The sequence below is a fragment of the Furipterus horrens genome, unplaced genomic scaffold, assembly GCF_987537825.1.
Source record: "Furipterus horrens unplaced genomic scaffold, mFurHor1.1.pri manual_scaffold_12, whole genome shotgun sequence".
NCBI classification, from domain to species: Eukaryota; Metazoa; Chordata; class Mammalia; order Chiroptera; family Furipteridae; genus Furipterus; species Furipterus horrens.
Window position 1 is genome coordinate 57,109,649 of NW_028327182.1, and position 14,657 is coordinate 57,124,305.

The 14,657-nt window shown below is 37.3% G+C and overlaps 1 protein-coding gene across 4 annotated transcripts in view; it reads left to right on the forward strand.

Moving 5' to 3' along the window:
* The window catches only part of PCCA (propionyl-CoA carboxylase subunit alpha), a 510,516-nt gene that overhangs the window by 193,266 nt on the left and 302,593 nt on the right, over positions 1 to 14,657 (forward strand). For all 4 annotated transcript variants that reach the window (XM_090258653.1, XM_090258654.1, XM_090258655.1 and 1 more), the window contains exon 10: positions 4,871 to 4,973. In XM_090258653.1, the coding sequence (XP_090114779.1) occupies positions 4,871 to 4,973 (103 nt within the window). The remainder of the gene's footprint in view (positions 1 to 4,870; positions 4,974 to 14,657) is intronic.

Genomic DNA, 14,657 nt, shown 5'->3' on the forward strand with positions numbered 1-14,657 from the left:
TCACTTATGATCTTTAGTTCTGCTTTGCTGGAACTTACCCAAAGAATATTTGGGGTGACCTTCAGTCTGTTCTTCAGGGCACAGAAGCTGAGCCACATATCTGGCATTCATCCTTGCCTGTACACACCTGTTTTTTCCAAGTCTTTCTGGTTTTTCCTTGTGCCTTAAGGTCCCTTCTAGCCATCTTTCAGGAAAACAACCTTCGTTCCTTCCCTGGAAAGATTGCTGTGGACCACACAACCAACCATGGTACCAGGCCTTTTATCTCATGGGCTTTTATTGCCTTTGAAAGTCATTCCCAGTTCCTCAGGGCTTTTTGGTAACAAGCTGAGCCCAAGTATGTTTCCTTTAGGCTTGACATTCCAGTCAAAGACTTGGTCAAAAAAAAAAAAAAAAAAAAAAGGAACCTCTGTTGACAACTGGTCTTATTAGTTCTATGCAAAGAAACTTATGTCATTACTTATTTGTTTAGAATGCCAAACTCTGGAGGGATCAAATAGGGAGAAAAATATACAACGTGAAGGAAAATCTTTGTCCTAATATTCACTGAACTGGCATTTCCATTCTTCATATTTTCATTTTTCCCCCACTAAAAAAAATTTTTTGTTTGTTTTTCCATTACAGTTGTCTCACTTTTTTAGCCCTCTTGTTTCCCTGCACCCTGTCCCTCCCTTCCCCCACATTTAGTCCACACTCAGTTGCCCCTGTCTGTGGGTCATTCATATATATATATATATATATTTTTTTTTACTTGACCCTTCCCCTTACACCTTTCTTTTCCTCCCCCCCGCCCCCCTTGTTACTGTTAGTCTACTTCTTGTTTACATACCTCTGGTTCAATTTTGCTCATTTGTTTGTGTTGTTCATTAGTTTCCTGTAATAGGTGACAGCATAAGGTATTTTTCTTTTTGTTGCCTGGCTTATTTCACTAAGCATAATTTTCTCTAGTTCCATCCATGTTGTTGCAAATGGTAGAAGTTCCTTCTTTCTTTCTGCTACATAGAATTCCATTGTGTAAATGTACCATAGTTTTTTGATCCACTCACCTACAGATGGGCATTTAGGTTGTTTCCAGCACTTGGCTATTGTAAATAGTGCTGCTATGAACATTGGAGTGCATAGGTTGTTTTGAATTGGTGTTTCGGGATTTTTTGGATATAATCCTAGCAATGGAATTGCTGGTTCAAAAGGCAGTTCCATTTTTAGTTTTTTAAGGAAATTCCAAACTGTTTTCCACAGTGGCTGCACCAGTCTGCATTCCCACCAGCAGTGCACCAGGGTTCCCGTTTCTCCGCATCCTCTCCAGCACAAGTTGTTTGTTGATTTGTTGATGATTGCCATTCTGACTGGTGTGAGGTGGTATCTCATTGTGGTTTTAATTTGCATCTCTCTGATGGCTAGTGATGTTGAGCATACTTTCATATGTCTATAGGCCCTCTGTATGTCTTCTTTGGAGAAGTGTTTGTTCAGGTCCTTTGCCCATTTTTTAATTGGGTTGTCTGTCTTCTTGGTGTTGAGTCGTATGAGTTCTTTATATATTTTGGAGATCAATCCCTTGTCTGAGATGTCATTGGCGAATATATTTTCCCATATGGTTGGTTTCCTTTGCATCTTGCTGATGTTTTCTTTAGCTGAGCAGAAACTTTTTAGTTTGATGTAGTCCCATTTGTTTATTCTTTCCTTTATTTCCCTTGCCTTAGGAGATATATCAGTGAAAATGTTGCTACGTGGGATATCTGAAATTTTCTTGCCTATTTTTTCCTCTAGGACTTTTATGGTATCACGGCTTACATTTAAGTCTTTGATCCATTTTGAGTTTATTCTGGTGTATGGTGTGAGCTGGTGGTCTAGTTTCATTTTTTTGCATGTCCCTGTCCAGTTCTCCCAACACCATTTGTTGAAGAGGCTCTTTTCACTCCATTTGATGTTCTTTCCCCCTTTGTCAAATATTAGTTGACCATATGAACCTGGGCTTATTTCTGGGCTCTCTATTCTGTTCCATTGATCTATATGTCTGTTTTTATGCCAGTACCAGACTGTTTTGATTACCGTGGCCTTGTAGTATAGTTTGATATCAGGTATTGTGATTCCTCCTACTGTGTTCTGCCTCAAAATTGCTGTGGCTATTTGGGCTCTTTTTTGGTTCCATATAAATTTTTGAAGTATTTGTTCTAGGTCTGTGAAATATGTTGCTGGTATTTTAATAGGGATTGCATTGAATCTATAAATTGCTTTGGGTAGTATGGACATTTTAATGATGTTGATTCTTCCCATCCATGAGCATGGTATACGCTTCCATTTATTTGTATCTTCTTTAATTTCTTTCTTCAGTGTTACGTAGTTTTCTGTGTATAGGTCTTTTACCTCTTTGGTTAAGTTTATTCCTAGGTATTTTATTTTTCTTGTTGCTATGGTAAATGGGATTTTTCTTTCAGTTTCTATCTCTGAGTTTTTATTGTTGGTGTATAAAAATGCCTTCGATTTCTTAATATTGACTTTGTATCCTGCTACTTTGCCGAATTCACTTATTAGATTCAGTAGTTTTTTTGTGGAGTCTAAAGGATTTTCTATGTACACTATCATGTCATCTGCAAATAATGACAGTTTTACTTCCTCTTTTCCAATTTGGATGCCTTTTATTTCTCTTTCTTGTCTGATTGCTGTGGCTAGAACTTCCAAGACTATGTTGAATAGGAGTGGAGAGAGCGGACATCCTTGTCTTGTTCCTGATCTCAGGGGGAATGCTCTCAGTTTTTGCCCATTGAGTATGATGTTGGCTTCAGGTTTCTCATATATGGCCTTTATTATGTTGAGGTATGCTCCCTCTATTCCCATTTTGCTGAGAGTTTTTATCATAAATGGGTGTTGTACTTTATCAAATGCTTTTTCTTCATCTATTGATATGATCATGTGGTTTTTGTCTTTCATTTTGTTTATGTGGTGTATCACGTTTATTGATTTGCGAATATTAAACCATCCTTGCATCCCTGGGATGAATCCTACTTGATCGTGGTGTATGATCTTTCTAATGTTTTGCTGGATCCGGTTTGCCAATATTTTGTTGAGGATTTTAGCATCTATGTTCATCAGCGATATTGGTCTGTAGTTTTCTTTCTTTGTTGTGTCTTGACCTGGTTTTGGAATTAGGGTTATACTGGCTTCATAGAACGAGTTTGGGAGTCTTCCCTCTTCTTGTATCTTTTGGAATAGTCTGAGGAGGATAGGAGTTAGTTCTTTCCTAAATGTTTTGTAGAATTCACTTGTGAAGCCATCCGGTCCTGGGCTTTTGTGTGCTGGGAGTTTTTTGATTACTGCTTCAATTTCGCTAGCTGTTATTGGTCTATTCAGACTTTCTGCTTCTTCTTGATTCAGTTTGGGCAGACTGTAGTTTTCCAGGAATCTGTCCATTTCCTCTAGGTTGTCAAATTTCTTGCCATACAGTTGTTCGTAATAATTTCTTATAATCCTTTGTATTTCTGTGGTATCAGTTGTGATTTCTCCTCTTTCATTTCTGATTTTATTTATTTGGGTCCCCTCTCTTTTTTTCTTGATGAGCCTGGCTAAAGGCTTGTCAATTTTGTTTATCTTTTCAAAGAACCAGCTCCTATTTTTGTTGATCTTTTGAATTGTTACTTTAGACTCTATGTCATTTAATTCTGCTCTGATCTTGATGATTTCCTTCCTTCTACTTGATCTAGGTTTTGCTTGTTGTTCTTCCTCTAGTTCTTGTAGCTATAGGGTTAAATTTTTTATTAGAGATTCTTCTAGCTTTTTTAGGTAGGCTTGTATTGCTATGAACTTTCCTCTTAAGACTGCTTTCGCTGTATCCCATAGGTTTTGGGTTGTTGTGTGTTCATTATCATTGGTTTCCAGGAACTTTTTGATTTCTTCCTTGATGTCATTGTTAACCCATTCATTATTTAATAGCATGTTATTCATTCTCCATGAGTTTGAATGTTTTTGAGTTTTTTCCTTGAGGTTGATTTCCAATTTTAAGGCATTGTGATCTGAGAAGATGCTTGATATAATTTCAATTTTCTTGAATTTATTGAGGCTTGTTTTGTGTCCTACCATGTGGTCTATCTTTGAAAATGTTCCATGTGCACTTGAGAAATATGTATATTTTGCTTCTTTGGGGTGTAAACTTCTATATATATCGACTAAGTCCATTTGATCTAAAGTGTTGTTCAGTGCCTCAATATCAGCATATTTTAATAATAATGATTTAAGTTATAGTTTGGGAATAAAATGTAAAAAGCAGTAATTAAATCAATATTTTTATTTTCAAAAATCATGTTTTAAATTATTAATTGTGAATCATTTTAAAGATGATAAAATTATAAAGATCTATATGGTTGTATAAGAGGCAATTTTATTTAAAGGTATATTTAAAATATCAGGAAATGTTCTTGAGGATCCTCCTATTTGCTATAGTTCTGCCCCAGCTATGCAGTAGGCCAGGTCATCTACATTTTTGTGTATATCTTCTGATTTTTGAGTCTCATGCATATGTACTTTTGTATTTTTTATTAGTGGAATTAAGATTATTAGGATTGAAGAAATGGAACTTTATGTGATTAGTATGGTTTATTAAAATCTCAGTTTTAACAGGTGATGAAATAAATATCAGTATTCCTGTTTAGATATAAAATCTAGTATCAAGGAAGTATAACCACTTACTCAAGATCACAGAGCCAAGTAAATGGAAGAGTTGTAGTTCAACGGAAGTTAATTTGGTTATCTGTACATTAAATGAGCTTTTCTCCGCTTTGTTCAGAAGTACGCCAAAATAAATATTTAACTCTTTTTCTTTTATATTAGGGCTGCATTTCTTTAGTTTGTTTGATGGTTCTTCTGTTTTCCTTTACAGGGATGGTTTTAGATTTTCATCTCAAGAAGCTGCTTCTAGTTTTGGGGATGATAGACTACTAATAGAAAAATTTATTGATAACCCTCGTCATATAGAAATTCAGGTTGGTACATTTTAAGATGCTTTATAGTTATTATGACTTTAAAATTATATCACTTATTCCTATTGGAAACATATCCTTTCTTCCATTTAGAATGATGGTAAACTGTTCTGTTATGTTGAAATATGTACAAAATAGAGAACGTGCATGAATTGATAATCTACCTTTGGAATCTGGGATGCTTTTGTCAAAGTACCAGAACATCAGGATAGAGAATGATATAGAAGTGTAGCTCCAGAAATGTCTGCACAGGCTAAGTATATTCCACCTAGTGACTCATTTAGTTTTCTGAGATTTGGTTATTTTAGGGCATTTTTTAAAGAAAAGTGCATGACTTGGACTGTTGTTTCATTTTAGTTGACTAGATGTCTGTGTGGATCACTGTGACAGGTATTATGCTACAAGCTAGTTGTATAGAGATGAGGAAATCATATTTTCTACTCAGATTAAGATTTTAATGTAACCATTAAAATGGTTGTGGGGATGTGATTTCAGCAAATTAAAATGGGTTTTTTGAAATGAAACATAGAAGAAAAAGAAGACAAGTCTGTTGAAGTTTTCATTTTTTCTGTCAGAAATGCCTTTGTGCTAATATTCACATTATCTCTATGAATTAATATATAATAACTAAATTGATTCAATATTATGCTAGGAATCATATTGAAATTGAAGTATATCTTTTTTCTTAACTTGTTGTGGTTAGAGAACCAGAAAACTATCCCATAAAAGGAAGGTTATTTGTTGCATTTGTCCCTTCTGATGGGCCATAATGTTGTATAACAAAAGTCCTAGATTCTGTTATTGTGGTTTTGAAGTTTAATGATCATTTTACATAAATATTATTTATAGTTAGGAAATCTTTTATGCAGATCCTCAGATTTCCAGGGGGGTGGGGGGATTTGCAAACACTTATAATCAATTTGTATTTAAAAAACATTAAATGTGATGTATTTCTTTCTGAGGCTAGCATGTTTTTGTTTCTTTAAAAGATATTCTAAGTAACAAAGCCCACAAATCCTAAGTGTACAGTTCAGTGATCATTTTTATATACACGTATATCTGTATAACAACCATTCAGATCCATGTATGGAACATTTCTTTACATCAAAAGATTCCTTTATACCACTTCCCAGTCAGTTCCTCTCCTTGACCACCAAAAGTACTAGCTATTCTGACATCTAATACCATAGATTATTTTTGTTTGTTCTTAATAAATGGAATCAAGCAATATATACTTGGTTCTGCCCAGCTTCTTTCACATACCATCACTCTGAGATTCTTCTGTGAGGCTTTGTTATCATTCACTTTTAAAAATTGCTTTGGGCTGTTCCGTTGTTTGAGTAACCTGTAATTTATGCATTTATCTGTTGATGTATCATAGTTATTTTCGGCTTTTTTATATTATGAATAAAATGCTCTGTTTTTTAATGGACATATACATTCTTTTGGATATGCAGAGGAGAAGTATTATTGGATTGCATGGTAAGGTTATGCTTAGTTCTAATAGGTACTGTGGTTGTCCTAATGTATACTCCACCAGCAATATATGAAAGTTTCCATTACTGCCATCTTTTTCAATACTTGTTATTCTCAATTTTTTGAATGTTTAACCATTTTGGCAGAAATGTAACATTATCTCTTTGTTTTAATTTGCATTTCCCTGATGACTGTTGATATAGAGCACCTTTTTATAAGTTCAGTGACTAGGTGGATATCTTATTTGTGAAGTTACTCCTGAAGTCTCATCTTTGCCCCTCCCTACCTTCAAATTAGATTTTTAAAAATTACTGAGTGGTTGGAACTATGTATCTGTTTTGTTTGAGTCCAGATATATGTATTGTGTATATCTTCTCCCTATCCATAGCTTGTCTATTCACTTTATTAATAATGTCTTTTGAGGAATAGAAATTCTTAATTTTATCCAAGTCCAGTTTAAGTTCATTATGTGTACAAAAGTTAGGAGCTTTATTGTTTTAGGTTTGATATTTTTGTCTATTACTTTCTTTGAATAATTATTATTATATTTGGTGGAGTTTGGTGTGAGATGGAATCAAAGTAATTTTTTTTTTTTTGATGTGGCGACCTTTTGTTATAAATTAAGTGAAATTTGGTCACTATCTTAATTATTTTGGTTTTATACTAAGTCTGAAAATCTGGTACAATAAGTGTTCTAAATTTATTGTTTTTCTCAGGCAAATTTGGCTCTCTTTAGATACTTTGAATTTACAAATAAATTTGAGATGTTACTTGTCAACCAGCACCCCCTCCCACCCTTCCAGCTCCCTCCTGCCAGCCCCTGTCATCCAACACATATCCGATGGAATTTAGATTGTATTGAATTGGGAGATTATTTTGGGCAGAATTGACATGCTAACAATATTGAGCTTTCTAATTAATGATCTAGAGTATCTATTTATTTAGTTCTTTTAAAATATCTCTCAGCACTGTTTTGTATTATAGTTTTGTGTATAGAGGTTTTATCTTTCATTAGATTTATTCCTAGATAGTTGATAATTTTTGATACTATTGTAAATATTTTCTAAATTTACTTACCATAGAAATGCAATTGATTTTTATATGTTAACCTTGTATCCAGTATCCTTTCTAAATTCACTTGTTTATATTTTGGTTTTCTGTTGCTCAGTTACAAACCACCCCAAAATACCACAATTAGGAACATTTAAGGTTGTACATCAATGTGAATGTACTTAATGCCACTGAACTGTACATTTAAAAATGGGTATAATTGTAAATATTACAAGTATGAATGTTTTGCCACAGTAAAAAAAACAATACAGCATTTAATTATCTCATGATTCGGTGGATTAATGGATTCAGCTGGGCATGTCTTTTGTTTCACATGGTGTCTGTCCACTGGGATACTAGTCATGATGGAACTTTGACTGGCTTGGAATATCCAGCATCATGTGCCTTGGTGGGCTGACTTGAAGATGAGCTAAGCTGGGATTCTGGGGCAGTTGGGTCTCTTTCTCTCTATGTAGTCTTGGGGTCATTTCCACACGGCTTCTCCATGTAGTATTCTTGTGTGATTATCTAGACTTCTTACATTGAAAGAGCTGTTCTGCCTTTTCAAGGTTTAACCTCAGATGGGCACAGAATCATTTTTGTGCCATTTTACAAGTTAGCCAGCCAAGAATCATTGCCATATGGGATTATGCAGAAGTGTGAATACCATGATTTGTGTTGTGTTGGGGCCATCTTTATATATTAGCTACCACAACCCATTATCTGACACCCAATGATCATGTCCTTCCATAAGCAGAATACACCCACCTTCCTTCCAAGACCAGGATCTAATTTACAGACTTGGTCCAGGTCTGGTTGAGATGATTTCTTTTTCTTTTCCTCTTCCTTCCTTCCCTCCTTCCTCTACCCTTCCCTTCCTCTTCCTCTACCCTTCCCTTCCCCTTCCCCTTCCCTTCTCCTTCCCCTTCCCTTCCCCTTTCCCTCCCCCTTCCATTCCCCTCCCCTCCCCTACCCATCCTCCTCTTCCCTTCCCATTGTCCTCCTCTTCCCTTCCTCCCTCCCTCCCTCTCTTCCTTCCTTCCTTCCTTCCTTCCTTCCTTCCTTCCTTCCTTCCTTCCTTCCTTCTGCCTTCCTTCTGCCTTCCACCTTCCCTCCTCCTATTCCTCCTTCTTATCCTCCTCCTCCTTCTTCTTCTTCAAGACTTGCTTTTCCTTTTCTTTTTTTATTGTTGTTTTATTACAATTGTCCCAATTTTTCCTCTATTGCTGTCACCTGCCCGCCCCCCAACCCCTGCTCCCACAGTCAATCCCCATCCTGTTGTCTATGGGTCATTTATACCTGTTCCTTGACTAGATCCTTCCCCTTCTTCTCCCCTTTCTCCCCCTTCCTCCTTCCCTCTGGTCACTGTCAGTCTGTTCCTCGTTTCCGTGCCTCTGGTTCTATTTTTGCTCATTTGTTTGTTTTGTTCATTAGGTTCCATCCATGCTGTTATGAAAGGTAGGAGCTCCTTCTTTCTGCTGTGTATTATTCCATTGTGTAAATGTACCACACTTTTTTGATTCACTCATTTACTGATGAGCACTTAGGCTGTTTCCAGCACTTGGCTATTGAACATAACGCTGCTATGAACATAGGGGTGCATAGGTTCTTTTGAATTGGTATTTCAAGATTCTTTGGGTTTAATCACAGCAGTGGAATTTCTGGATCAAAAAAAAGTTCCATTTTTAGTTTTTTGAGGAAATTCCATACTGTTTTCCACAGTGGCTGCACCAGTCTGCATTCCCACCAACAGTGCAGTAGGGTTCCCTTTTCTCCACATCCTCGCCAGCACTTGTCTCTTTTGTTAATGATGGCCATTCTGACTGGTGTGAAATGGTATCTCATTGTGGTTACAATTTGCATCTCTCTCATGGCTAGTGATGTTGAGCATCATTTCACGTGCCTATGGGCCCTCTGTATGTCCTCCTTGAAGTCTCTGTTCAGGTACGTTGCCCATTTTTTAATTAGATTGTCTTCCTGGTGTTGAGTTGTATGAGTTTTTATATATTTTGGAGATAAAACCCTTGTCCAAGGTATCCTTGGCAAATATATTTTCTGTACAGATGTTTTCTTTAGCCAAGCAGAAGCTTTTTAGTTTTATTTGTTTATTCTTTCCTTTATTTCCCTTGCTCTAAGAGATATATTGGTGAAAATATTGCTATGTGGGATATCTGAAATTTTCCTGCCTATGTTTTCCTCTAGGACTTTTATGGTGTCATGGCTTACATTTAAGTCTTTGATCCATCTTGAGTTGATTCTGGTGTATGGTGTAAGTTGGTGGTCTAGGTTCATTTTTTTGCATGTCCCTTTCCATATCTCCTGACACTATTTATTGAAGAGGCTATTTTTCCCCATTTTATGCTCCTGCACCCTTTGTGAAATGTTAATGGGCCACAGAGATGCAGGTTTATTTCTGGGCTCACTGTTCTGTTCCATTGATCTATATGTCTCTTCTTATGCCAGTACCAGACTGTTTTGATTACAGTGGCCTTGTAATATATTTTGATATCAGATAGTGTGATTCCCTCCTATTCTGTTCTTCTTTCTCAAGATGCTGAGGCTATTTGGGGTTGTTTTTGTTCCATATACATTTTTGAAATATTTGTTCTAGTTCTGTGAAATATTTCATTGGTATTTTAATATGGGTACCCTGGCTGGTTTAGCTCAGTGGATTGAGCGTCGGCCTGCGAGCTAAGTGTCGCTGGTTCGATCTTCCAGTCAGGGCACATCAGAGAAGGAAAACTCTGACTCCAAAAAAACCTCCGCTGCCTTGCGGCATACCTCTTCAGGGGAAAGGCTAAGGGAGTAAACCCCGACAGAAAATCCGGAGCCGGAGTCCCTAAGGCGGTTTGACGTTGTAGTCAACACCGGCAACTCCTGCGGCGCACCTGAAGCCAAGCTGTATTGACTCCGTCTTTCCCTTGGACCCTTCAGCTGCGAAGAGAGGGGGTGTCTGCTGCATGGGCAACAGCAGACCCTCCATATCACCCTGCCCAGGCTCTGTAGCTTCATCGCAAGATGTCGATTCAACACGGGAGGAGACAGATACCATGTCACTCCCGAGTCGGACTGCACAGCCATTCTCGGCGGTGCAGATAGACTCTTAAGAAGCTACACCATCGTCTCTCGAGACGGACGGCTGCCGATGATGATGATGATTTTAATATGGGTTGCATTGAATCTATAGATTGCTTTGGGTAGTATGGACATTTTAATAATGTTAATTCTTCCAATCCATGAACACAGTATATGCTTCCATTTATTTGTATCCTCCTTAATTTCTTCAGTTTTATGTAGTTTTCCAAGTACAGGTCTTTTACCTCCCTGGTTATGTTTATTCCTAGGTACTTTATATTTCTCATTGCTATAGTAAATGGGATTTCCCCCCTAGTTTCTGTTTCTGATATTGCATTGTTGGTGTACAAAAATGTCTTCAATTTCTGAATATTGACTTTGTATCTCACTATTTTGCCAAATTTACCTATTAGGTCAAGTAGTTTTCTTGATGGAGCCTATAGGGTTTTCTACGTACACTATCATGTCATCTGCAAATAATGAATTTTTCTTCCTGCTTTCCAATTTGGATGCCTTTGATTTCTTTTTCTTGTGTGATTGCTGTGGCTAGAGCTTCCACAGCTATGTTGAATTGAAGTGGTGAAAGTGGACACCCTTGTCTTAGGGGGAAAGCTTTTAGTTTTTGCCTGTTGGGTATGATGTTGGCTGTAGGTTTCTTGTATATGTCCTTTATTATTGACGTATGTTCCCTTTATTCCTACTTGGCTGAGTGTTTTGATCATAAATGGGTGGTGTCGTTTTTCAAATGCTTTTTCAGTGTCTATTGATATTATCACGTGATTTTTGTCCTTTATTTACGTGGTGTATTTTGTTTAAAGACTTGCAAATATTATAACATGTTTGCATCCCTGGGATGAATCCCACTTGATCATATTGTATAATCTTTTTAATGTGTTGCTGGATCCGGTTTGCCAATATTTTATTGAGGATTTTAGTGTTTATGTTCATCAGCAATATTGGCCTGTTTTCTTCTTTCTTTGTTGTGTCTTGACCTGGTTTTCGAATTAGGATGATACTGGCCTCATAAAAAGAGTTTGAGAATCTCCCCTCTTCTTGAATTTTTTGGAATAGTTTGAGAAGGATAGGAGTTAGTTCTTCCCTAAATGTTTTGTAAAATTCGCCTGTGAAGCCATCCAGTCCAGGGCTTTTGTGTGCTGGGAGTTTTTTGATTACTGCTTCAATTTCACTAGTTGTTATCAGTTTATTCAGGTTTTCTGCTTCTTCTTGATTCAGTTTTAGAAGATTATATGTTTCTAGAAATTTGTCCATTTCACCAAGGTTGTCAAATTTCTTGTCATATAGTTGTTTGTAGTAATTTCTTACAATCCTTTATATTTCTGTGGTTTCGGTTGTGATTTCTCTTCTTTCATTTCTAATTTTATTTATTTTAGTCCTCTCTTTTTTTTTTTTTTTTTAATGAGTCTGGTGAAAGGCTTGTCAATTTTGTTTATATTTTTAAAGGACCATCTCCTGGTTTTATTGATGTTTTGAATTGTTCTTTTAGTCTCTGTCATTTAACTCTGCTTCTGATCTTGGTTATTTCCTTCCCTCTGCTCACTCTGAGCTTTGTTTGTTTATGTTCCTCTCGCTCTTGTAGATGTAATGTTAGGCTGTTTATTTGGAAAATTTTCATTTTTAAAGGTAGGTCTGTATTGCTATGAACTTCCTTCTAGGGCTGCCTTCACCTTGTCCCATAGGTTTGGGCTGCTGTATGTTAATTTTTATTTATTTCCAGAAACTTTTTGATTTCTTCCTTGATCCCATTGTTAACCCATTCATTATTTAATAGCATGTTATTTAGTCTCCATGAATGTGAATGTTTTTGAGTTTTTAAATTATTTTTTAAAATATATTTTCTTGATTATGCTATTACAGTTGTCCCCATTCTTCCTCCTTTGCCCACCTTCACCCAGTATCCCTTTTCCCTCTAGCAATCTCCCCCTGCCCCCGCCCCTTAGATCATGTCCATGGGTTGTGCATGTAAGTTCTTTGGTCTCTTCATTTCCTTTACTGTTCTTAACATCCCTGCATCTTTCCTCCTCATTCTTACCCTTCCCCCTCCCAGCCAATAACCCTCAAAATGATCTCCAGATGTATGATTCTGTACCTGTTCTGGTTGTTTGCTTAATTTTTTTTTAAATTTTTTAAATTAAAAAAATAATCTAAGAATATTTTCTTGATTATGTTGTTACAGTAGTCTCAATTTTTTTTTCTCTTTGCTTCCCTCCACCCAGTACCCCACTTCCCTCCAGCAATACCATCTCCATTAGTTCATGTCCTTGGGTTGTGCATATAAGTTCTTTGGCTTCACCATTTCCTATATTATTCTTAAATTCCCCCTGTCTATTTTGTACCAACGGATTATGCTTCTTAATCCCTGCCCCATTTTTCCATTTCTCCCCATCCCTGCTCCCAGCTGATAATCCTCCAAATCATCCCCATACCTATGATTCTCCTCCTATTCTGGTTTGCTTAGTTGTATTTTGTTTTTACTTTTTAGATTCAGTTGTTGATAGTTGTGAGTTTGTTGTCATTTTAATATTGATAATTTTGATCTCCTTTTTATTAAGTAAATCCCTTTGACATTTTGTATAATAATGGCTTGGTGATGATGAACTCCTTTAGCTTTACCTTGTCTGGGAAGCACTTTATCTGCCCTTCCATTCTAAATGATAGCTTTGCTGGATAGAGTGATCTTGGTTGTAGGTCCTTGCTTTTCATCACTTTGAATACTTCTTGCCAGCCCCTTCTTGCCTGCAAGGTTTCTTTGAGAAATCAGCTGATCGTCTTATGGGAACTCCTTTGTAGGTAATTCTCTGCTTTTCTCTTGATGCTTTTAAGATTCTCTCTTTACTCTGAAGCTTTGATATTTTAATTATGATGTGTCTTGGTGTGGTCCTCCTTGGGTCTAGCTTGTTTGGGACTCTGTGCTTCCTGGACTTGTATGTCTATTTCCTTCACCAAACTTGGGAAGTTTTCCTTCTTTATTTTTTCACATAAGCTTTTAATTTTTTGCTCTTCCTCTCCTCCTTCTGACATCCCTACGATTTGGAGTTTGGTATATTTAAAGTTGTCCCAGAGGTTCCTAAGCCTCTCCTCATTTCTTTCAATTCTTGTTTCCTCATTCTGTACTGGTTGACTTTTTCTCTTCCTTATGTTCCAAATCATTGATTTGAACCCCAGTTTCCTTCCCTTCACCATTGGTTTCATATGGATTTTCCTTCGTTTCACTTAGCATAGCCTTCACTTCTTCCCTTATGCGTTTGCCATCTTTAAGCATATTTGTCAGCCTATGAGCATCTTTATCACCAGTGTTTTGAACTCTACATCTGTTAGGTTGTCTATCTTCTCATTTGTTAGGTTGGCTATCTCCTCGTCACTTAGCTCTTCCATGGAACCTTGATCTGTTCCCCCTTTTGGGCCATACCTCTGTCTCCTCATCTTGACAGGCTCCTGTGTTTGTTTGCCTCTCTGTGTTAGGTAGGCTGTCACACCTGTTACATTATAAGGGGTAGAGCCTTAGATATTCATCAGTACCGGCAACCCGTTTCACAGTGTTGTAGCTGAGAGGGAACAATGCTGCTTGTTCAGCACTCGCCTCTTTTCCAGGCACTTCTCCCACTTCCGTATGGAACTGGCGCCTCTCTAGGTGTTGCTGTGAGTGGGTGGGTCTGCGGACATTCTAGGATCCTGGGGCCCTTTAAACAAGTGGACTCTGCTGAGAGACCGGCAGTTCGTTCCTCTGCCCCAACCCTCATTGGTTTGCACAGTCAGAAGCAATGAGGCTTGATTTTCCCTGGTGCTGCAACAGTGAGCTGCGCAGTCTGGTCTGGTCTGGTGCTGGGAATGTTCCCTAGGTGTCCCTTGTACTTTTTAAAATGTGTGACTGAGCTTTCTGCCAGTCTGTTGCTTCTGCTGCTGCCGCCGCTGCCACCACACCGTGTCCTTTCCACCCTGACTCCACCGCTCCTACCTGTCTGGATGAGTATTTCTTCTTTATATCTTTGTTGGTTGGACTTCCATGCAACTCATTTTCCTGGATCTTCTGGTTGTCTCTAATTTTGCGGTACATAGTTTTACTCCTTC